We start from the raw sequence: 23816 nt of genomic DNA on the forward strand, positions 1-23816 counted from the left end.
CTCAACAAAAATAAAAGGAAATTCTGCAAACAAAGGTTACAGCCACAGTCAGGAACAACAGGAAAGGTTGTCTGCTCAGAGTGCAGCACAGGTGATGTCTATGGACACCCCAAATGTGCTGGGGTGGGGGGGTCTTTTGTGACTGTTTACAGTCTTAGGCCCAGTTTTCTGAGAACTTCTACAAATCATTCAAACCTCTCCCATGTTTTTTGTCAATAGTTAAAAAAAAAAAATTATCACACATTTATGTTTTGTTTATGATGAACGAGGCAAAACTTAGTACTAACTACTACCCATGCTTGATGTTTTTCCAAAGTACTTAAAACTAAAACTATCAGAGATTACTGGCCACTAAAGCGCTTCAGACTCCCCAGCACTAAACCCATCGGTATTCTTAGTAACAAACGTAAGTGCTACATAGTGTTGCAGAACTCCCTCTTACTACAGGCTATAGAATTTATCCTAATAAATGTAATACTAGTGTAAAAATCTACCCAGAAGGAAGTCAGCACAGTGCACATTAACACACAAATCAAAGATGCAACAAAATTGACACTCTGGGCTCAGTGAAGACAGGAAGGCTCTGATGCTGCATTTACAATGTGGAAGATTGAAAACTTCTAAGGAGTCATCATTAGATAAATAACTGTGTATATGTACATATGTAAAAATATATAACACTGTAACAGGATGATATGCAATTTACAAAACTACTGCCTAATAAATGAAGTAGCAAGAAAGGCTTTATCTGATACAAAACTTTGTTACATGTAGGTGCAAATATCTTACAGTAAATTATGAAGTGAACAAAACACGCAGGATAGGAGATCCATAAGGGATAGGCTTGTTACAGATTACTCTGCATTGACTCACTGTTTTTTCTACAGCATTGTATGACTCACTGCGAAGGTGAGACAAACTAACGTCACCCAACGCCAAGAACTACCTCTTTCTGACCCTACTACTGCTGCTGCCTCCCGTGCCAAGCTCGGGAAAACCATCCTCTCTCAGTCACACCACCTGTGTTACAACAGTCTCTCCTACCACTCTATTTCATATAGGCTCCTCGTGCGTTTGTACATTTTGGTTCTGATCCTACGTTTTACTGCAATAGTCCTTTACACCTCAGAGCCAACTGCAGCAAACGCTGGAGCCGGAAGAGGGGCAGCACCTGCCCCAAATCTCCCCATATGCAGCACCATTCATGCTGAGAGCAGAGCAGGAACAAGGGAGCTCTAACTTCAAAAACAAACACATACAACATCAGTCCAAGTACCCATGAGGAGGCTGGGGAAAGCACAATACAGCACTGCACTGGTTTAGAGTCTTTCAGAGGCTTCCAGATGCCTCAAATGATCATAAAACTGGTTGAAATGGCAGCCACACACTGAAACCAATTTTTTTCACCTTGATCTTAACTTTCACTTATGCTCAGTGCTATGCTAAATGACAATACAGCAGTATGTATTGTGGCATAGAAGCTTATCTGGATCTTGTATTAAGCAACAGTGAGCCCTTCACCCAAACTGGAATCCTTGAGGAAGGGATGATCTTTGAACTGCTTTATACCAGCTGCAAACCAGTTCACAAACCACAGCAAAAGCAAACAAATCCTCTACAAGTATCCTTATGCCAGTTCACCAGCATTCAGCACTTTCCCTACTGAAAGAAACATGCTGAAAATCACGACTTCAGGAAAGCTGTCAAGAACACAGCCACACTCAGTGGACTGAGTCACAATCGTTTGTAACACAAAACTGACTCCAGACTCCTGTGTCAAGCCTTGCTGACACCAAAAACTAAAATCTGAAAGTTACTTCTTGCTGGCAGTAGTATTTCATGCATCAACAGAAATGCAAATAAAAACTAAGAACATCAGATAAATTCTTTTTTTTCCAAAGACTTGCTGAAACCTTAGAAGCAAAATTACAAATCAAGGATACAGTATAAGTGCACATACATGTATGCATGCATTTCTGTGCAAATAAAAGGAAAAAAAAAAGACTAAAAATTAAATTCATGTGCATTGTTACAATATTTAGGCCTTCTGTACTTCTAAGTCAAACAATTTATCAAGCAATATACAAAACAGTCTCAATGTGCCAAAAGCACCAGAAATGTTGACTTCCACTGGACTGCTTCCATTGTGCACATTAATCCACTAAGCAAATTGAAAGATCCTTCTTTCCATGAGCTCTCAGTACAAGTCAGTACTGGTATTGCATTATTTCACTAAGATAGTGACAAAAATTAACTTAATTTAGTAGAAATGTTTTGAGTTTAAAAAGCCAGAATTCCAACTTGAACACAGAATATACTCTCAGACAGTCAAACTGCCTTATGGTATCAACACGAATACAACAATCCTGAACCATGACTGACAAGCAGATCCACAAGACAGTTAAGAGGAGCTCCTCAGGAATATCTTGCTTTCAAGTACAACACAGGGAAATCCTGCCCCCCCTTCTTTCTCTCCATTGCAGCAATTCCTTTCAGAGGAAGAACCGGATAAATGCCCTGCACAGTGCAGGTGTCCCGTGGCATCCAGCAGCTTCTTTACCACTGCAAGCTGAGGTATGAGCAGAAAGTCCCAGCTGTCCTCTGTGCAAGAACAGAACACAGGAAGAACTTTCTGATCCCTCTGTGTCTATCTTCTGGGAACATATGCCAATATATGTTCTGGGAAAAGGTAATTTCATCACAGAATTAATTTTATTAAGGTTTTCAGTAAAGTTAAGTAGAAAAATGATTAAAAAAACTCATTGCAAAATTGGTATTTGTAAAAGAGACCTCTTACTCCTAATATAGCATTTTCTGCCAGGTACTGTAATTAAGTCAAAGTTCCATGGCTGGCTTACTTTTCTTGTCACGGAAATAATTATGTCATAACTATCTGGGGTCAGACTATCCAAAAAGCAACCACTGAAACCGGGAGCACAAGTCAAAACCATAAACATCATGTATCCTCTATTTTCAAGCAAATGCAACGACCCCTGAATCCAGGGCACGGTGCTCAGGAAGCCAAGTGATGTGGAGGCGTCACGGATATAAAAAAAAATTATTATATCCATACTTAGATACAACTATCTTTTTAATGTACTAATCTCTACCTTAGTTTAAATCCGATTATATTGTTTCTCTGTGTGTTACGAGCTCATCCTCCTTTGATATGCCCAGAAACAACCTTAAAAGCCAGGAGGCCTCAGGTAATATGACACATTCAGCCAACTGGCAAATTGCAACATATTGCAAAAGCAGCAAAGTCGTTCAGCTGTATTTGTACACAAAATAAACCAACAAAAGAGCACAACGACGTCGGCGAAGGGATGCCTGGGTGTCAATCCAGGCGGATCGCAATCCACGGAAAGGAGACCCTCTCACGGCGGAGCGGGCACGGCTCTCGAGGGCAGCCCCGCACACGGGGCATTTCCCCGCGGGCCTCGCCGACTGCGGTGGTCTCTTCCCCCCGCATCATTTAATTCCACAGGGCGTGCGAACAACAAACCGCACGCACCAGCTCCGGGCCGGATGCGCCCCCGGGGGCGGCCCCGGCCCCCCGCTGACCTTGGGGCGGCCCCCGCGCCGCGGACCCCGGCGCTTCCCCCCGGCCCGGGCGCGGGGCCCGAGGCCGCGGCGGGCCGTCGAGGCGGGGCAGGGCTGGGGCGGGGGGCGCCGGCGCGGACAGGTCCCCCCGAGCCCGCCTCCCCCCGGGGCCGCCGCTCCCGGCCGCAGAGAGCCCCCGAGCCCCGGTACCTGTGTGCGGCGCTAGCGGAGCCGGCGCGGCGCCCCCGCCATGCCCGGCTGCGGCTGCTGCAGGCCCCGACGGCAGCGGCTCAGTCCGGCCCGGCCGCCATGTCAGCGGCGCGGTGCATTGTGGGGCGAAGGCGGGCGGGAGCGCCCCGAGGGCGGCGGCGCTGCGGGGCGGCGGCGGCGGCGGGGACCGAGCCGGGCAAGCTGCCCGCACCGCCCCGACTCTGCCGGGGAGCCCCTTGTGCCTCAGAACCTCCCCCTTGCTGAGGGGGCGACGCGCCCCCCTCCCCGTCTCCCCCGGCGTTCAAGGCCTCCCTCCCCCAGTGTCAGAGCGGCAAGCGGGGATGAGGGAAGAAGCAGCATTTTTTTTTCTTTAATTACCCCCCAACAGCCATTCTAGTTTTTCCTCTTGTTTCTCTTCCCATGCCTCTTCTTACGTATAGAATCAGCCAGGTTGGAAGAGACATTTAAGATCACCCAGTCGAACCGTGCACCCAGCGCTGCCACTTTATCCCTACAGCCACTGAAACCACAGCACCCAGCGCCAGGTCCAGCCGCCTCCTAAAAACCTCCAGGGATGGTGACTCCATAGGGCAACCTATTCAGTGCCTGACCACCCTAACGGGGAACGATTTTTTAATTCGTATCTAATCTGAATCTCCCCTGTGACAGCATAGAACCGTTTCCTCCGGTCCTCTCCCTACAGGCACGGCAGAAGGGGCCGGCCCCTCCTGCCTACACCGTCCTGTCAGGAGAGCGATGAGGCATCGGCTGCCCAGGCCCTGTGGAGCAGGTTAGAGCTCGCTAGAGCCCGGGCCTTGATCTCCGCTTCCCCTGGGCTTCTCCCCCTCCCCCTGTGCTCGGTGGAGAAGGGCGGGTGTGCTCCGGACACTCCGGACCTGGGGAAATGACTCCAGGCTCCCTGACCTTGGCTATGAAGCTGGCCCCGGTAGCAGCCAGGGACAGTGGCTTGGCCAGCATGTCTGCTGGCAGATCCGCAGGTCCCGGGGGAGAAGAGCCAGCCTCCTGGCTCTTGGCAGTGCTGGACGGTGACCTAAAGGCACTGGCAAGTGCTTGTCTGAGGCAAATCCCTCTGTGATCCAGTACTACCCCTTTTTGGCAGTGAAATATCCTGTTGTTGGCACTTCCTAGCCCAGGCTAAGGAGGCCTTTCCAGGAAAACAAGGCATGTAAAAGATCAGTGTTGAACTACGAAAGGGGTTCAAAGGAAACTATTAAAAGTAATATGAATAGTAGTGCTGGAAACACTACCTCAGGGAGTTTGTGTAGGCAAACAAAAGTTGCAAAATCTGTAATACAGGATTCTATAAATACTGACAAGACATACTTCTGAATGTATTGTGAAGTCAGCACAACCCATAGAGGTAACCTGGGTTGGTTTTTTTTTTGTTTGGTTCACTTGAAGTTCACACTTGACAAAATTAGGACTGGGTAGCTCAAGGTATTGCTCATGGGATTCACCTTCAGGGACGTGGGACAGTCCAGGGCAGCAGAGACAGAAACAGCAGTGCTGCCGTGAGGGCAGCTGAGGTTAACTGGGTGGTGGTTCCAGCCTATTCCAATCTATTTGACAAAGATTTTTATTAGGTTTAGGAGGCCAAAGAGTAAATTGCAGAAGTAACTAGATTATACTTACTGCTGGATACAGTCCTCCTAGATCAACATTGAGACATGCTAGTGAGCAAACACGCCAGTTTGCAAACCTGACTGGCATATTTCCTTCAAATAGTTGGATAGACTTTAATATGAACTGGCAGTGCAGTTTGGCTCTGAAAACTTGCACCAGTATAAAGCCAAACAGTCTTTGACATAGTCTCTTTCTTTGTGTTCAGGAACAATGCTTCCTTCTTTGCTGATGTTAAAGAATGTTTTATTGCAGGGAGCAATATAGAAACATGGCACTATGAGAGGAAGCAGAGTTCTACTGCCAGTGGGCCATTATTTAAAGAATTCCCAATTCAGTGCCAGTGATCAAAAACTTTCAGATTCTGGGCTCAATTTGTAGGAGAAAATATGACTCTGAAAGCCACTAAATTTTATCTGGAAATCAGAGATGGTAATCATAAAGGTGTAGGAAGTCGATTTTATAAAGTTCCTTTCTAGAGCAAAACTTGCTTCTTATGTTGCAGTATGATGCCTCATTTTTAGTTCTATACCCAAGCAACTAAAATATTATTCCTCAAAAGTGTAAATGTGTATTGTAGATTTGTTTTTAATTTTATGACAAAAAAAAAAAAAAAAGCTTATGCAGATCATCAATTGATTTTTTTAAGGATTATTTTTAGAATTTACTAGGTTTTAAAAATATTTTTAAATTGATATACCATAATAAAGCCCTGTTCTTTCTCCAGATGTGTCTGAAGAAACTCTAAAGCTTCTTAGATAATTTCCTTATAAAATGAGGAAATCATACTTGACTGTCATCTTGGTCAATACTACAGCCAGGAAAGTATCCAGAAAAATACCACTTATCTGTGAAGAGCTTCTCATTCTCATCACAGTGTATCTTTCCTGTAGAGAGCATGGCAGAAGATTTTCCATCTATCCATCAATGTATTTTCATGGCATATTACATTATTCCTTGATGTTGGGTGTCTACTTACACTGAAATACATAAAAAATGTGAAAAATCTGAAATGCTTAAAAACTATAAATAAGTTTTTCAGCTAGTTATGTATGGCTTCTTCCCTTACAGTAATGCCAGTCATGCTTGAATTACCTAAGCAAATTTAATCAAAATGTCAAAGATCTACCAAAATTCAGGTTTTTCTTAAAAAAACAAACACAAAGTCAGATTACAAAATGTAATTTGCTCTTCAAAAGATAAATTTCCAATATGCCTTGGAGCCACTCTTAATTGTTTTCTGTAAATCACTGCATTTTCCTTTTCTCTGCCAAGAACTATCAGAATCCCAGCCATCCATGGCTGACCAGTTTCTTGGTCCAAGAAAAAATCAATGACTAGCAAAAGCTTTCTATTGTTGTTACTTTTTAAGTACAAATCCTTTTCTTCCAAGCAAACTGTACAAATGGCATTTTTTTGCAGACAACCCAAGAATGACATCAGTGCACTGAGGCAGTGTTTTGGCTCTGAATGTCTGAACACTGATTCCAAACTCAGTTCCTGATGCTTTATGGTTCTTTCTTGCTTGAAAACCATCCGGCAGTGTGGTTTCTCCCATCTCACACAGTGAGACCAGTGGTCCGGCCACTCACTTTTCACCAGCCAGGTGCATGCAGAGCTGAATTTCCTGCAGGCCTGGCTGATGTGGCTGTTTTATCCTGTGTGCTGGTGATTCTGGTTTTGCTGACTGTGTGCTGTGACTCCTGTTCGGAGCGCTCGCCTCAGTAACCAGTAGCAACCAAGCCACTGCTGTCCTTTGACATTACACCGTAGTCACTACATGCTATAGTTAGTACATACACACAAAAAAAAGGCCTCTGCAAGTCCATCAAAAATCACAACGACATAGTTAAAGCAGGATCTTTAATAACACCAAGGTCATGGCTTTGATCCCTGTACGGCCTATCCACTTAAGAGTTTCACTCAGCGCTCCTTGGGGGTGCCTTCCAACCCAGAATATTCTGCGATTCTGTGACTGGCATCCCACAGACCGAGCCAACTAGTGCTTTAAACCCATAACCACTGAGTGCACCTCTTCCACCACGAAGCGCTCCGGTGCAGAGCGTGTGCATCCTGCCGGGAGCCGTCCCGGCGCGGCGCGGAGCGGCCGGAGCTGCCGGCTGCCGCAAAAGGCCCGTTTGCAGCAGCGAGGCGTTTGCGGCAGCGCGGCCGGGCCGGGGCCGGGCAGAGCGAGGCGGCCGTGCAGCATGCTGGACCCGGAGGGCAGTGTGGAGCACCAGCCTGCCTCCTCCTTCCCCAAAGTCCTCCTCATCCCTCTAGCCATGCTCCTCGCAATTGCAACGCTCCTGCTCTTAGCTTTTTCCGCTACGCGGCAGAAGGAGCCTGATTTTTACACTTTCAAAGTTGTAAACATCAGGGGCAAGCTTGTGTCTCTGGAGAAGTACAGGGGCTCGGTAAGTGCGGCGGGGAGGGCGGCTCCCGCCCGGGCTCGCTAACAGGCAGCCCTTGCATGTCCGCGGAGCGGGCGCGGGGGAGAGTGCTCGGAGCCTCGGTGCATCTGGGCTGCTCACTCCGTCACTCTGCCCTTTGGCGAACTCGTCTCGCTAACACAGGCTCCTCTTCAATAAAGCGTTTGCAGTCTAACCCCGTGTGAGTCCGCGTCTTCTCCCGCTGCAGCCGCCTGTAGACGTGGCAGGCAGGGAACGCTGCCCTCCTGCCGTTCTTGCAGCAGGATGCATTGCTCTGTGTTCTGCCTATTCCATTGGAAGCTCAGGAAGTTTGTGTCTTTGTGTAACTTACTTTTGGAGTTTATTTCTGCCTTTTACTTGCATGACTTCTTGTGTGTTATTCTAACCTAAATCCCATTCTTTTTAATGATCTACATTTAAAAAAAAGGGGGGGATTTGATCCGTGGCTAGTGGAGTTAACAGATTTCACTGTAGTTAGTAAACACATGAGACATTACAAAGTATCAGAGTATAGTGAAATTGTAACATCATGCGAATTCCTCTCTGGCTTTTTAGTGTGACAGCAATATGAAGAAGGGCACGTAGATACATATGCTTTTATGATGTCTTCTAATTTGTATTTACACATTACAATAAGTATTTCTAGGTGGAGTTTTCCATACCATTTTAAAACAGTGCCCCTGACTATAATCTGATTTTATTTAATTTTATTTTATTAGTGGTTTGATCACCTAGAAAAGATGGTCTGTACCTATGGCAGAGTGAAAAGAGAACTTAGCACACTTATTATACTTAATACTATAACTTCTTATAGCCCCTTTCACAAATTATAGAAGCTAAAATCAACATAAATCCCACAAGTGCCACTCTTAGCACTCAAGCGACACATCTGTGATACAATCAGGGAGTCCAATAGTTTCTCTGCTGCCCAAAAAGGCAGCACCACTTCTTGTTTTCACTCTTTTTCTCCAGCTTTGTGTTTACACTTCCTTTTTCTTCTCCTCAGATGTCTGAGCTCACTGGTCCTTAGCAGCAGGTCACTAAAACATTGGCAGGAAAACAGAGAAGCTATATAGGGAGATGCACATTTTCTTGAGCTCAGCAGAAAGGGATACTGGTAGATTTAGGCCAAATGAGAGGTCTAAATCCTGTCTGATCAAAGTTCTCATGCCCCCTCATTCTCAAGTGAGATACAGCAGAACTGGTCCCATGCCCACTCAAATATCTGTGCTTGAAAAAAACATGGAAGTTGTTTAATATTGAGCAATATTTGTGTTTTTTTTAATGAGCTCCTTCCAAAGGCTCAGTCAATAAATCCTGTTACTGGGGCATGTTTTGTCTGCGCATCATCTGCTAATCTGAATAAGCAAATACCACCTGTAGCTTCTCTATCTCAGGGCCAGAATCCACATGGAAAAGTGTTAAGGAGGAACTTGGAAGAGTTCCTTACAGCCACTCTGCAGAGAGCTGGGGGTGTTTGACCCCTCTGGAACAAACTGCAAAGCCTGGTCTGGAGTCTCATGAACAGGAAGGTTCAGGGTATGTGCTGTATCCCAGTGCTGTGGCTCCAGGCCACTCTCCAGGTATGGCTGGTTTCATAAAGGGGAGCTCTAGAGCTGTATCTGGGAAAGATAATACCATTGATGAATGGTATTCTTTGATCTCTGCTAGGCACATGGAATAGTTTATTCCAAAGAAGTGACATTCAGCTTCTGGAATAAAAGATAGATTTGCATTCAGAGATCCTATTAATATTCTGGCTACCTGCTCTTTGCTAATGTATGTGCACAATTTTAAAGAAAATTACAGCAATAAAACCCATCCCTTTTTGTCATTATGTTGTCAGAACTCAGTATCAAGATAGAAAAAGGTTAATTAAAATTCCCATTTGTTTCTTAAAATAAGCTTGCTTAAATCTGTAGTTAGATAAGTAATGTTAAGGCGTAGGTTTATCATAATATTTTAAAGCTATTAAAATAAAGCAAATATTATTAAAGTACTATGTGTATGCTGGTGGTGTTTTAAGGAAAGTGAGTCACTAGTTAGCTCCTGGAACAATAGTCTGTTAATTGCTAAACCAGCTTTTACCAGCCTTAAGCTTTCTGGCAGATGTAGAGAAGACATTTTCTTCAATTCAGTAATTCAGATAATTTATTTAAATAACTACTTAATCGGTAGTCAAGAAACTTACTAGGAATTGAAACAATGCAAAGTCTTCCAGACTCTAAAAAAATTAATAATGTCTGCTAATTCTAAAACCACAAGAGCCGTGCTAAGTATAAGCAATCAGTGCAATTCATGACTGACAGGATCATTCTTCAATAAATCATTATTAATATGAACTTGTGTCTATTCAGATCATTGAAACAATTTTTTCATAGTAAGAAAAAAAAAAAGACTGATTGATATTAATTCACTTTCTATTCAAGTGTATCTTGATATGAACCACAATTACCCTCTGTTATACAGTAAATAAAGGGAGAACTGTTACCACTGAGAAAAGAGCTCCACAACTGAAATAGATCAAAAAACTCTCTGGTTCACTGTGTTGTGGAGGCCATCCTTCTGTGGTTTTTCCATGCCACCACTCATCTACATTAGAAATGAAGGACAATGATTATGGTTGGACAAGAATCAAGAGGATCCAAACAAGATTAGTTTTCTATCTAATCTAATTCAGTAATCTTTTAATATATGATCTGTATCTGATACGCTGTAAGAGGCAGTATTCTTACCAAAAATAGTACCTATTTGGGAGTCAGAACTCCCAAACATCAACTGTTCCCTGCTGTGTTTGTGCCTGTCTTGATGTAACGGTACCAATTTACCACCCAGCTAAGTACAGTGTGCTGGGGTGGAATTAAGCAGTGTCAGTGCAGTGCCTTTGGAAATCTTGAACCATAGGTGCTGTAATGGAAAAGCATTAGGCACTATAACAACTGAAGCATTATTTTTTACTAAATATTATTATTGAAAGTACTGCTAGGCACTTTGGACCCGGGCTCGCTGCAATCCAAAAATGAGGTGTTGCTGAGTGTGGATAAACGCAGAGACACTGAATTACTGCACAAACATTGCTATTTGTTCCATGAAGGTGACAGCTCAATGGTGCCATCTGATACTTGTGGCCAGTTCTTCCATCAGTCACATGGAGGCAGTTAAGATTTTCTGGGTGTAAAACCCCAAGTATCTGCTGTGTCTGCTGACAGATCCACAAAGGGTTACTTGAAGCTGAGACAGATTCCTAAATACGTCCCAGGATTTTTCTCTAAAGGACGCACTCTGGTGTGAGCATTAAGTAAAGCAAGAAGAATTTTTGCACTGTTAAATAAATGAGTTCACTGCTAGAATGCATGGGCTTTCTAAGCAAAGGGAATGATAGTTTTAAGAGGTCAGACAACAGCTGGTAAAGAAGTCAGCTGAAATGAAATATTTTTTGTGAGGTCCATTGAGCTGTTTGCACTGCACACTAGGTGGTGTGCTTGACTTGCACTCTCAGAGCCTAAAGTCAGGCATATTGAACTTAATTTCAATCAGTAATAGTTGTAAGAAGACAAAGTACAGCCTCTACATGAGAGCAAAAAGAGTAACTGTTATTTTTAAAAAATAAAATACAGACCAAAAAAAATCAGCACATGAAATCACTTCTAATACCAGACATCCGAAAGATAACTCAGGAAAGATTTTTAAAGAATCACTTTAAACATTTATTGAGAAATACTAACATCACAAAAGTTTTCACTATATATGTTAGTTATACTTTTAAGAGGTTGACACTATTAAATCATGGAGTTCTGTAATGGAGAATTCAGTTACAGAGAATAGACTTTTCTAAGGAAAAAAGAGAAACATAATGTGTCTGCCATCCCAAGAAATGCTGAGTGTAGTTTCCATTTGTTTTGGGGGAATATATTTGCAAGTTTGCATTGTTGTCTCTGTGAGCTCTCAAGCCTTTCACTACCACACCAAGTAAACGCTGTTTTTAAGCAGCTGTGAATGAAAATAGTTGTTTCTTTTTGAGTGAATTCTTTCAAGCCCTCTTTTTACTTAAAATCAAGTAAAAGTTACAAAAGCTTGATTGTTTTCACTGGAAATTCATCTTTCATACCTGTTTTAATATGAACACAATGCCTACACAACCTTATTTCCCCCAAACCTCCAATGACAAATTCTTACATTACCCTTCTACTTGAGAGATGGTAGCAAACGAGGTGAAATCAGTAAGGTCTATGAATACTTCTGCATCATGAAAATTCCAAGGCTTAAACTATATTTAGAAAAGCTTATAAAATTTCATATGGAAGAATTACATGTGACTTCAACTCCTAGTGATACAATTTATCTTTTCTAAGCTACAGTTATCACTGTGCTTGATAAATCAGATTATTTGAAGACAGAGCTGCCAATAGCTATTTTTTATGTCCAACATACAAATTCTGTTTCCAATGCTGAGAGTCTGCAACAGGAATGCATCATAAAATTATTACCTCTTCTCTGGGGAAAAAAAAAATCTAATTATATGCCATAACTTTGGACATTTTAGGAGACTGAATTTAAAATTTTAGACACAGCTTGTAAATGTTGTCTCAATGAATGTGATGATTTCATCAGGTGAGATGGCTGCAGGTCATAGTTCATATACAAGTGTACAGGGGTTGTTTAGGTTCTATCCTCTTGACACACTGCACCACAAAGATTACACCAACTTGTGCTTTAAGAGATTACCTGTCTTCCAGGGAAAACAGTGCCACTCCAAATCCACTTTAAATTCAGTAGCTGGCCTTTGATGATCCTCATGGATCCTTCCAACTCAGGATATTCTATGATTCTATGACAGCCATACAGTTATAAAAAGGAGAAAATACACAAAGTAAGTGTTAATGTTTAATGTAAGAAATTACAAATACCAACATCTCCTTAGCTTTTTCTCTACTCATTCCTACCCCTTCTACACATTTCATCTTATGATCACATATATTACCCTGAAATGCACCTTTATATGCCAGTTTTCTGTCACATCTTTAAAAACACGATGCTCATGTAGCCATTTATTTTTCACTAAATATAATTTATTTCACATATCCTATTTCCTTAAATACTTTTGCATTAAAGTATTAGAATGGACTCAATTGATGTAGAGTGAGTGGCAATTCACACAAAATTTGTGAGAATAACAAAACTATAAGTCTGAAATTCTTCAAGTTATTTAAGGATAAAAAAATCTCAAAAACCAATGAAAAGTTCTTCAAGGTTTTGAGGAACTGTAATATGTGTTAGTTCAGGGTTAGGTCACTTAGTATCACCAAAAACTCTGTTGTTCCTGTAGTGTTCACCTGTCTGTGACAACTTCCTGCCAGCTGGATCTGTGCTGGCAGTCATGTGCCTGGTGCTCATACAACGCACACAGCATTGAACATGATCCACTGCAGGAATGACTTCAATGATAGTGGGCAGTCCTCACTTCTCGGAATCTCTAGTTGAGCCAGTAAACCTTTGTGCTAACACTGTTGTCATTTTGTCACAACTGAGTAGATTTACTCTAGAAGTGATGGGAAATTTTACAGCCCTCACTGCACAGACCAACCCTAAATCCTGTAATTGCTTCTGTTAACTTCCAGGTCAAAACATCTACACTAGCAATGATAAATGCATCAGCCACTTCTGCAGGGGCACTAAATTCTGAGCAAGGAAACATGCTGCAGAGTAGATGCTTCACAACAAATAAATGAACAACAAAATATACATTGATTTGCAAGTTTCTTTCATGCAACTTGGTATATCTTAGCTGGATGGGCTCTTCTTAATTATGCTTAGAACCTGTCCAAAAGGCAGAATGGAAAAACACAGATTCTCAGAAAACTGAAGATTAGGATTGCTCAGAAGTTGGTTGATTATTTTAATGCTTACCAAAGAGGAATACAGAAAAGAAATATTAAATCTTCCTTTTGTGAACAGAGCTCAGTGTAGTTTCAAATATGTGTTCAGCCACAGTTCCCTAGACATACTATTTATTTATTTTTTTATTAGTCTGCATTCCAGCCCACCTGCTGTAAAACTGACATGTGTAACACATTATAAAATGTGTTCTCTTGTTCTTCAGGTGTCTCTAGTTGTCAATGTTGCAAGTGAGTGTGGGTATACAGACAGCCACTACAAGGCCTTACAGCAGCTGCAGAGAGACCTGGGCCCATACCATTTCAATGTGCTGGCATTCCCCTGCAATCAGTTTGGGCAGCAAGAACCAGACACCAACAAAGAAATTGAGAGCTTTGCACGAAAGACTTACGGTGCCTCCTTCCCCATGTTCAGCAAAATCACAGTCAGTGGAGCCGGAGCAATTCCTGCCTTCAAGTACTTAATTGGTGAGTAACCTGGAATGCAGGAGGGTTATTTCGCCTGCATAGAAGTCCTCTGACACAAAATACCATCCAACAGCAAAAAGAGATCTCTGATTGTGCTCACAGAGTTGTCAGGCTCCAAGAGGTCAGAAGTCTTATAGTCCCTCCTCCTGCACAAGGCAGGATTTCTCTCTATCACCATTGTTTTACCTTCCAACAAGATCTCCAGAGATGAAGACACATCAGTAGCAGATGTTCTGTAAAAGCTGGTCCAACAAACCTCTACATGGAATACAGGCCTTGAAATACTCTCCTCTAGGCATGCACACCATGCCCTTCCTTCTTCCACTCTGCAGCCTCCTAGGTGCTCCTCCTGTGACATGAGTGCTGCAGGTTGGATTTATAAGGTTCATCTCTAGAACTGTAGGATAAGTGGAAGCAAAGCATCTCATAATTTACTTCAACAATCAAAGAGTGAAAGCAGGCACTAGATGATGTCCTTGAATACTCCCTTCCTCAATCCTCCCCAAGCACTGGAATGAACCTACTGTGGAGTTCCTCCAGTTCCAATCTGCTTTATAGCCAGCACTGACACCTGAAGAGGTTTTGCTTGTTCTTACCAGCCAGCAAAGCAGGATATTCCCTATCAAGGCACTACTTTTCTTGCACTGAACAGATGCTTTAAATACTATTTAATTGCTATATTAAAATGTCAGTCTTAACCCAATGTGAAGGAAATGTCTTTCAGCAATGAAATATAGTAAAGCCCAGCATGACACAGTAACACCTGAGCTGCATTCTGCAAGGACCATATCCTGCTGATTCTCTCCAGCACACCACAGTGTTCTCCCAAATCCTACTGAATTTAAAGGAGTGTGGATATTATTTCTGACTACCCCAAACTCACCTCCATCTAGGTGTCTGAAATGGATCACTCTGCTAGCCAAAGTTCCGTGTAATCCTCTTTGCATCCTTCCATCTCTTTTTGCCCAGGAGAGTTACTCCTGCAGACATGTTCCAGGAAACTTGCAAAACTTGTGTTTCACTGCTCACCTGCCTGCAGGGGGAGGCTGCTGGAGGCTGCGTGTTTATTCAGCACAATGACAACATAGTTAAAAGTGTAGGTCTGGCTGTGTCTTGATGACACATTGAAGTAACTTCTGATTCCTTATAAGGTTTGCCCAATGTATAATCAGTGGAAAAAAAAGATGCTAATTTGTCTGTAGCATCTGTACTTGTGCTTTTAGGGGGATGAGGTTCCTGGTCTATTTGAAAATCCTGGAAAATTTTTAGGAGAAGATGAGAATTAGATGGAAACCTGGAACAATTACTTTGTTATTTTTTCATGTAGCATTTCTTGAAACAATCTTCTGAAGCGCATGATACTGGGTGCTTTTGGAGGGAAAATTCTGGATAAGCAAGTAATCAGTCCTGGTACAGCTATATTATCATGCCAGATTCCATTTCCCTATCAGTATTCAAGCTGTATCCAGTATATCTCTATAGCACAACCCCACAAGCACATGCCCTCACACACTTCAACACTGATAATTGTGCTTTCTCTGGGCTCAAGCTTCCCTGTTTCCATTAGTCTCCAAGGGACTACTGTCTAGTTAAAGCTGTCTGTCAGAAAATTGATCTTATTCAGTCTGAACTTCCTCTTAATTTTACATTCCTTCTTTCTCTGCAAGGTTAATCATCAAATTGACATGAAGAAATGTCAGGAATTGGCTAAGGAGGTTTCCTAATATTTAACTTATTTAACTTTTTTTTTTTTTCTTTTTTTCTTTTAACTTATTTAACTTTTTTTTTTTTTTTCTTTTTTTCTTTTTTCCCCTGTAGATTCTACAGGAGAAGAACCAACCTGGAACTTCTGGAAATACCTGGTGGACCCCAATGGGAAAGTAGTAAAGGCCTGGGACTCTACTGTCTCTGTTGAAGAAATAAGACCCCATGTTACAGAACTTGTAAGGAAAATCATCCTAAAGAAGAAAGATGAATTATGACTTTCAAAAATCTCAGCATGCCAATTGTATCTTAGTTGAGAATTAGGGCTGGACTTTGTCTTTTCACATTCCAAAAGAGAGTATATGGGGAAAGGGAATTATGACCAGTTGAACCTGTATTCACCATCAAAGAATGTGGAAACCAGCAAGTTAACAAAGTAATGTAATATTTTTCTCCGACCAAATTCAGTTTGAGTTTTCTAGGAAAGAAGAAATCTTCAGCAATTGTTTCTTCCCCAATTCAATTATTAGTCGTTGGTAACACTAAAGGAAGTCAGTTCATATAGGAAGAAAGATCAGAATAATGAGAATGTCCTAGCTGGGATTTTCCTGATAGCTACAAATCTGTTGTCATATTTTGATTGCAAACTGAATAAAATAAATAGCAAAAAATGCCTGATTGACTTAGGGTGTGTGCTAAGAAGAGGGCTAAACCAGATACCTTCAGACCAGGCAGAATTTGCATGTTCCAATTACCACAGCCAAACAGCTAATTTCTTCTGTCTAGAAAATTTGAAGGGCATGGCGAAAATGCATCTATAAATCCTAAATAAAAGAAATATGAAGACAAAGGCCCTGTAAAAATTCTCCAGAAGCCATGAGAAGAATTTCTGCATTTTTTCACCAAGATTATCAGATGATATTTAAATAGTCATTGAACATCTGTTGGACCAGAGTCTACATGAAAAGGCTATTTCTTTCTTCTACTAGCATTTTGCCTTAGAATTACTCTCCCCTCATAAAATTGATGTTGAATTTTATTATTTATTATTTTTCCATTTATAACACTATCCAATTTTGCTGCATGTACAGACAAACATCAGACAATCAAGATATTTTTTCCATGGAAATAATTTTTCAAATATTTAATTCTTGCATAATGTTATATAGTTTAATACCACATTAGAGTTAAAAATGCTTAATGGAAGCTTTTCCAACTGTAATAGTCAGGCATCTGCTCAGATTTCAGAAGTCCCTGAATTTTAGTTTTAGTTTGTACTAAAATAATAACACTGACATTTGCACCCTCATTGTTCCTTGACAGAAACTCTTTGAAAATCTTCTCAAGAAGAACTCTTTTTATCTCAACAAAAACCCAATATTCCCATCCTGTTAACCTCAGGATGCCTTAAGAGGAATCTAGCCATGTCCAACTTCTGTATTATTGACGAGTGAAAACCATTTTTGTGCCTTCTGATGCTTTCAAGTAGCACAGACAATGTTTGTCCATATAGTTGTCAGGGCCCACGTGTACAAATAAGCCTTAATTGACCTGACCATGGTAAAGACTTTTTCCAGCTCCTCACCGCCATTAGAGCTCTTCCAAGAGCATTAGAGCATCCAAGCAGGCTCTTGTTGAAATCAAAGGCAAATATTATGGCATGGTCTGGCTCACAGAACAAGAGGGAAAAGAAGAATACTGATTGAACTCGTTCTGTGGAGTTCTCCATGGAAGTAAGAGCTCCAGGTACTTTAGGATTTGCAGGAAGAACATGAAAGGCAGAGATTATACTGCACAAAACAATCTCAAATTGTCTGAAAGAAGCTGAGAGCAAGTTTCTTCAAGTTTTAGTGGAAAAAAAGAGGGGGTGGAAGAGAGAATAAAAGGAAGAAGTAATAGAAGAACATAAGTAAAAGGAGAAATCAAGTAAAGAGAAAGACGGTTTGCAGCCAAATAATCTTTGGGACAAAAGGGGCATGGAAATGTTCAAGTCTGAACATGATACCAATGAGTACATTCCAAACTCTATCAGCTACTTCTCACTTGAACTGTATCAGTGCAGGAAATTGGTGCTTGTGGCAGTGAATATCTGTATTTTCCTCCTCTGATGGTGAGAGAAGTGAACTCTATGCCTGATTCAGTCATTTAGTCTATTCTTACATGGATCACTCTAAGACAATGGTTGCTAAGGATATCACAAAGGAAGGAAAATCAGGCCCAGCTGATACTGCGCAGGGACAGAGAATCCAACTCCTTGTAAAGGAGGTCTTTATTACTCCACAGACTGTTTCTCTTTTCTCTGTCCTTTGATGCTAACGCGATGCCCCAGCCCACTGTTAGCAAGTGCTGCAGGGCTTAAAATTGTCTCCTCAGAAAGTGTTTCTATTTTATACCTAAAGCCTGGATGAGACCAAACCAGGCTATGAAAAATATTTTAAGCCTTTTCTATTTCAATTTTGTGTGTCCAACTTCAAACAGAACTCTGGATTTACATAGAAACAATCTTCTATTCTCTATTAGACAAGTTCTACAAGTCTAAAGAGATATAAGGGCAAGGATCAGTTGGGAAGGTTTTGTCCTACATGAACAAATATTGTTTGTGCTGCTTTTAAAAGCATTACAAGGCACAAAAAAAGCTTTCACTTGTTAATAATACTGCAATTGGACAAGACTAGATTCTTCTTAAAGCATCCTGGAGCTAAGAGCAGGAGACCTGAGCATTATGCTTTTGTTGTGATAAAAAGAGTTCTTCCTGACAATATTTTCAAAGGGCTTCTGTCAAGGAACAATGAGACTGCAATTGTTAGTGTTATTATTTTAGTGTGAGTGAAGAATTTCTGCAGTCAGAAGTCTGAGCAGATGCCTGAGTGCTAACAATAACTGCAGACTGATGCTGTCAGAATTGGTGTTCTTACAAGTTTGGCCATTTAAAGAAAACAAAGGTAAATATTACCTATGCAAGCCTTGGAAAACAACATATTTGAACAGCCACATGATTTTAGGCACATAACTACTTTCTCTGGACTTAACTGATACATTTTTATTATTAAATTAGGCATGGAACAGATTCCATCCTTTGTTGCACTAAATCAGTTTGTAGAACAAATGCTTTGACCCTTTAATCAAAGTTCTGGAGTAAAAGTAAATATTCTCAGTTGTAGATTAATACATATTTGGTCACCCTGTAAGTTCTTCATGACCTTCTGCTTGGAAAAATTGCAAATCAAATTGCACTGAGTTGAATTTGACTGTTGATACGATAGAGAGAGCATGCAGAGATCAGAAATTGCTTTTTTTGTCTTGTGAATTCCAGCACTGTTCTAATCTGACAGAGATCTTCCCTACAGCAAGTTCTGAAAATTGTAAACCAGCTCTGAATCTACAGCATAAGACTATTTTTCCTTGCCACTTATCTGCTTTGCAGAGAAAATAGTGGTGTGTATTAGCAGATGAGCCCATTGATGCATAGAGAGCGATTACCTTGATCATCTAAAACTTGATCTTCTACAGTTTTCACCTTTAAAGGTGTGAACTCTTGGCCTGTTAATTTAAACATTAAACTAAGCACCTGGACACTATTGTATGCAGCCATGTGCCCCCTCTGGCATGCCACAGGGAACAGAAATAATTTTAAAGCCATAATTATAAGTTTAAAATTAGACAGGGTACTTTTGATCTTTTGAAACTTTGTCTCATAAAGAATGTAATAATCAGACCTACATAAAACCAAAGTTCTGTTTTGAAATGGAATATGCCACATTGAAATAGAGCAATTGAATGAAGCTACAGACAGGGGTTTAAACCTCCATTTTTTGGGATTATAGGGAGAACAAAGCCAAATACCCTAGTTATCCCAACAGTCACATCTTCTGCATTTTAGATAAATGCTGGGGATGTTTCACTTGAGTTTCCATTGTGATTTTAGTCAGAAACTTCAGTGGTAAACCAGACACAATTTCTCTGTGCTGGATGGTACTCAATTTATCCTTCAAACACAATAGCATCTCACTCAAGAAATTGCCGATGTTAGTCAGGATTTTCAGGAGACTGGACATCTTTTCAGTCAAGCAAACAAATTTTATGCTACCTTTGATTATTGAATCAACCAAATATATTCTATGCACAGATGAATCTATACTCATCTACTCTTAGGGACAGATGGAATTTAAGGAGCTTATTTCTGACAGAAAGAGTCAAGTAAGCAGAGAAATCAGGTATTCTCTGTGACAGTTAACAGATCCCGCAGTAAAATCATCACTGATAAAACACAAAGGAGTTTACAAACCTTTTGACAAATGAGATACTGAAGGCATCAAATTTGAGGACTAATTCTTAACCATATTAAAGCTCCATAGCAGAGACAAACACAGAGGAGAAGGAAATCACTGAGCTGTAGCAAACATCATCTCAAAGCTGGTCTGTGATCTGGTGCTACACAGCTAATTCATCTACCTAGGCAGCTCACAAACACAGTGATGCCCACCATAAATGATAAGAAACAACAAAACATCTTTTATGCCAACTCTGCAGCACTCTGGCATAGACAACAGTGGAGGCTTTTCTAGTGACAGTGGCTGCCCTTTTCCAGCTGTCTCTGCACAGCAGCTGAAGGCAGCCCCAAGTAAGTTTCCATCCTTTGCCTAGAAAATCTGACCCAAGCCATCAGTTTGCCTGCCTAAGAGATAAGATGGGCTGTTTTATCTCAAAGCACTGCACAATGCCTGCTCAACAAGAATATCTAAACTTATTCCTGGAAACAAGAACAATTGAAGAATCACTGTGTTCTGAGTGAGCAGACTTGTATTCTGGAGGGTAGGCACAGTTGTGAAAGTTTTCAAGGTGATTCTGCTGATGGAAATCCTTTTCCCCCACTGAAGCAGAATTAACAGCATCTACTTATTCAGGGACAGATTTCCCCAAGCACTAGTTGATGGAACAGTGACAGTAAAAGGAAATAATAGTATTATAGAACAATAGAGAAGACTGAAGCACAATTTTGTGGAGAACAAACTTGGTAATGCCTGATCTGTAATTGCAGTTCCATGGAACACTTTCCCATCAGACAGAAATTATTCCAGATATTCCAGCTTCAGGGAGCTGAATTTTTGGCTTCCTTAAGTGAAAGATGCAGTAAGAAAGCTGTTATTGTATTATATAAAACAGTCCTCTGTTATTTTGTCCCCCTTGCCCTAAAGACATTGCTGTTTCATCATAATTAGTGCTTTCATCTGAATTATAGGATGAACCATTATATTTTTCTTTATCAAGCAAGTAAAATCTGACAATGATAAATAAAGAACAGCTGGCATAGAAAATATCCATAACACACAGATTGTTTATCCATCCTTTGGAAAAGAGCACAATAGTCAAACTATTCCTTGTAAGTAAACAGCTTGCTGAATTCCCTGTTTAAATAATAAATCAGCTTCTCTAACCCTTAGTTATAGTCACGTCACTCGTGATTTGTCATTATTTCTATATTCAAAATACTGTTTATTTTATTACTGGTATTTTCCTGTTCTCTGGAGAGACCACTAACCACTAGAGATATGTAGGGAAATGTTTTTCTGGCATAAAGGCACTTTAGATTTGAAATGTCCTCTTCCAAATCCAGGCACAATATTCTAAGTTTTCAAGCAAAAGTGACCGCTAAACTGTTGGTTTGGTTAAGCTGAAACATTTAACTGGATACAACTGATAAGAAACTTTTCAAAGCTGATATCCATATTTTCAAACTGTATAAATACAATATTAAAAATTAAAATAATTTCAAACCAAGAAATAGAATCTAAATGCCAGTATAAAAAGCTTTGACAATTTTAAAACCTAGAAAATTTATTCTGTGAATTTTGTCAAAACATATTTTTCTACAAATTTCAGCTTAGAAGAGTTTGGTTAAAAATATTGATAGATCTTGCTCTTTTGAAAAAGTCTTTCTAGCATCAGAGGCTAGCAATCTATTCTGCCTTTAGCAATACTGAAGTCAACAGGAACATATCATTGAGTAAAACTGAAATATCAATTCTCTCTCTGATTATATGAATCATTTGGTCTTATTGAATACTGGGAATTGCAAGACACCATTTCTAGTTTTTAACTGCATGCTCAGTAAATGTGTTTGTCAAGCCATTAGGAAACTGGAAACAGAGAGTTCATTGAAACAGTTTCAGAAAACCAAAACATTTCAAAGAACTGACTTAAAAAATAACATCATGTGAACAATTCATGCAGTTACCATGTAATCAGCATAATTTTAATAATTTATGTAGAAGAAAGGATGTAAATCAGATCTCTTTTTAAGATTTAGGAAGGGAACACCAACAGACAGCCAGCTGATAAGGGATAAACTTTTCCCAAGTTTTAGGTGGGAAGTTGTATGCAATGAAAAGGTGTCATTGTATGTACAGGTGGAAAGTTCAGGGTAAATTATTTCAATGGCAGAGGAAGATTTAGAGCAGAGGCATACTTCTGTTATCAAGCTCTAATAAAAAGCTGAATTACTGCAGCTATGGCAAGTGGATGTATAATTCTCTGTCATCTACTGTGAAATTTTTCTGTCCTGTGAATATTTAATCTGGTCTGACATAGTTCTCTGTCATTTTACCTGTCAATTTAAAGTTCATTGCTTTTCTAGCCTTTCACCTCTGACCACTTCTTTTGATTCTTTCCTTGAAGTCTCCTTCTGACATAATTAAGGGCTGATAGTTCACTCCACAAAGTACCTATTGAAAAGTATTAAAGCATCTGTTAGTAGGTCAAAACTCAATAGACAAAAGGAGGAGAAGGAGTCCAATGGAAGGTATAATGATTTGAAGCAATTTTATTTTCTCTCTCTGGTTTAGTTCATAATCAGAGATTATTTTCTCACCTTCTCTATTAACAGCAGGACAACAAAGGATAAAGGAGATATTTAGGATGCTTATGTTGGCAATGTCTTGAAAGGGGAGCCTGGATGGAAGAGGATCATTCTAGTTTGGTGCCAGGACTGGTAGTTTAGCTAATTAGATTTTAGAACAATGACCTCTGCTTACTTGGTGGAGCCATTCTGAATTGCGTCTCAAAGAAAGCTCTGGCCATATTTTTGTGCTGTAAAACTCAAGATGAGTCTCAGCCTCCTGTGCTTCTGCTAGAAAAACCACCCCACTGCCCAGGATCAAGGGCAACTGAATGTCTGAAAATCTCTCTGAAGAAAATCTCTCACGAGTCTGTCCCAAGATGTGCTCTTCCTTATGCTCTGTACCAGGTACAGAAGCTCAGTAACTGCTACCAGTGACAAGATCAATGAATAAAAATTACCTGAGTCTCCTGTGCATCCCAATCTTACAGTGAGTACTTGTCTATTTTATATCCTGCAAAACATCATTTCTAAGCACTTCAATATTTATTGAAAGTCCTCCTAAAGAATCCTCATCCAAAATACTGTGTGCTAGTCTGAAATGCTTATTTCCAATAGCAATAATAAGCAATACTCTGAACCTCTTGTTAGATACAGTTCTTCGTCAAGGACACACCTAATTATTTTCTTCCTTCCAAGAGCATTTTGTACACATTAAAGAACTGCATGTGAAAAACCTGCTGTAGATCTCTGCATCATGTCATGCTCAGGCTGGGTGCTGTCATTGTTGGACTTGGCTTCTTGCATTGGAAATGTCTCCTTTCTGATATGAAACATAAGAATTAATCAGTCAGTAATCTTTTTTCCTTTCATTTAGTAGAGTTGATAATACTAGGAAAAATATTTGTTAGCTAATTAAGAAGTGAATGAAATTACATCCTGCATGGAGGCTGGTCTTAAAATATACAGTATAATATGAACAGAAGTCCTAAATTAACAAACAAATAATGTTGTATACCTTCAATAGCTATAGTGTTGGAAGGACCAACTGCTTAGCATCTATAAACATTTGGCTTTTTTGAGTATTACATC

The 23816-nt window shown here is 40.5% G+C and overlaps 2 protein-coding genes across 6 annotated transcripts in view; one reads left to right on the forward strand and one right to left on the reverse strand.

The window, feature by feature from the left end:
- TUT4 (terminal uridylyl transferase 4) overlaps nt 1-3867 on the reverse strand; it is a 44382-nt gene extending 40515 nt beyond the window's left edge. For 3 of the 5 annotated variants that reach the window (XR_009277959.1, XR_009277958.1, XM_058842364.1), the window contains exon 1: nt 3754-3787. The gene's annotated coding sequence lies outside the window, so the exon portion shown is untranslated. Of the gene's footprint in view, nt 1-3753 lie in introns of all 5 variants that reach the window. The other 2 variants (XM_058842363.1, XM_058842362.1) reach the window with 2 other exon arrangements.
- Nucleotides 3868-7529: 3662 nt separating this feature from the next.
- On the forward strand, nt 7530-16689 carry GPX7 (glutathione peroxidase 7). Its single transcript, XM_058842704.1, has 3 exons — nt 7530-7808; nt 13924-14185; nt 16004-16689. Exons 1-3 carry the CDS (start codon nt 7602-7604, stop codon nt 16165-16167), a joined length of 633 nt encoding a protein of 210 aa, XP_058698687.1. The 5' UTR covers nt 7530-7601; the 3' UTR covers nt 16168-16689.
- The last annotated feature ends 7127 nt before the right edge of the window (nt 16690-23816 follow it).

This window comes from Poecile atricapillus, chromosome 7 (genome assembly GCF_030490865.1).
Source record: "Poecile atricapillus isolate bPoeAtr1 chromosome 7, bPoeAtr1.hap1, whole genome shotgun sequence".
NCBI lineage: Eukaryota > Metazoa > Chordata > Aves > Passeriformes > Paridae > Poecile > Poecile atricapillus.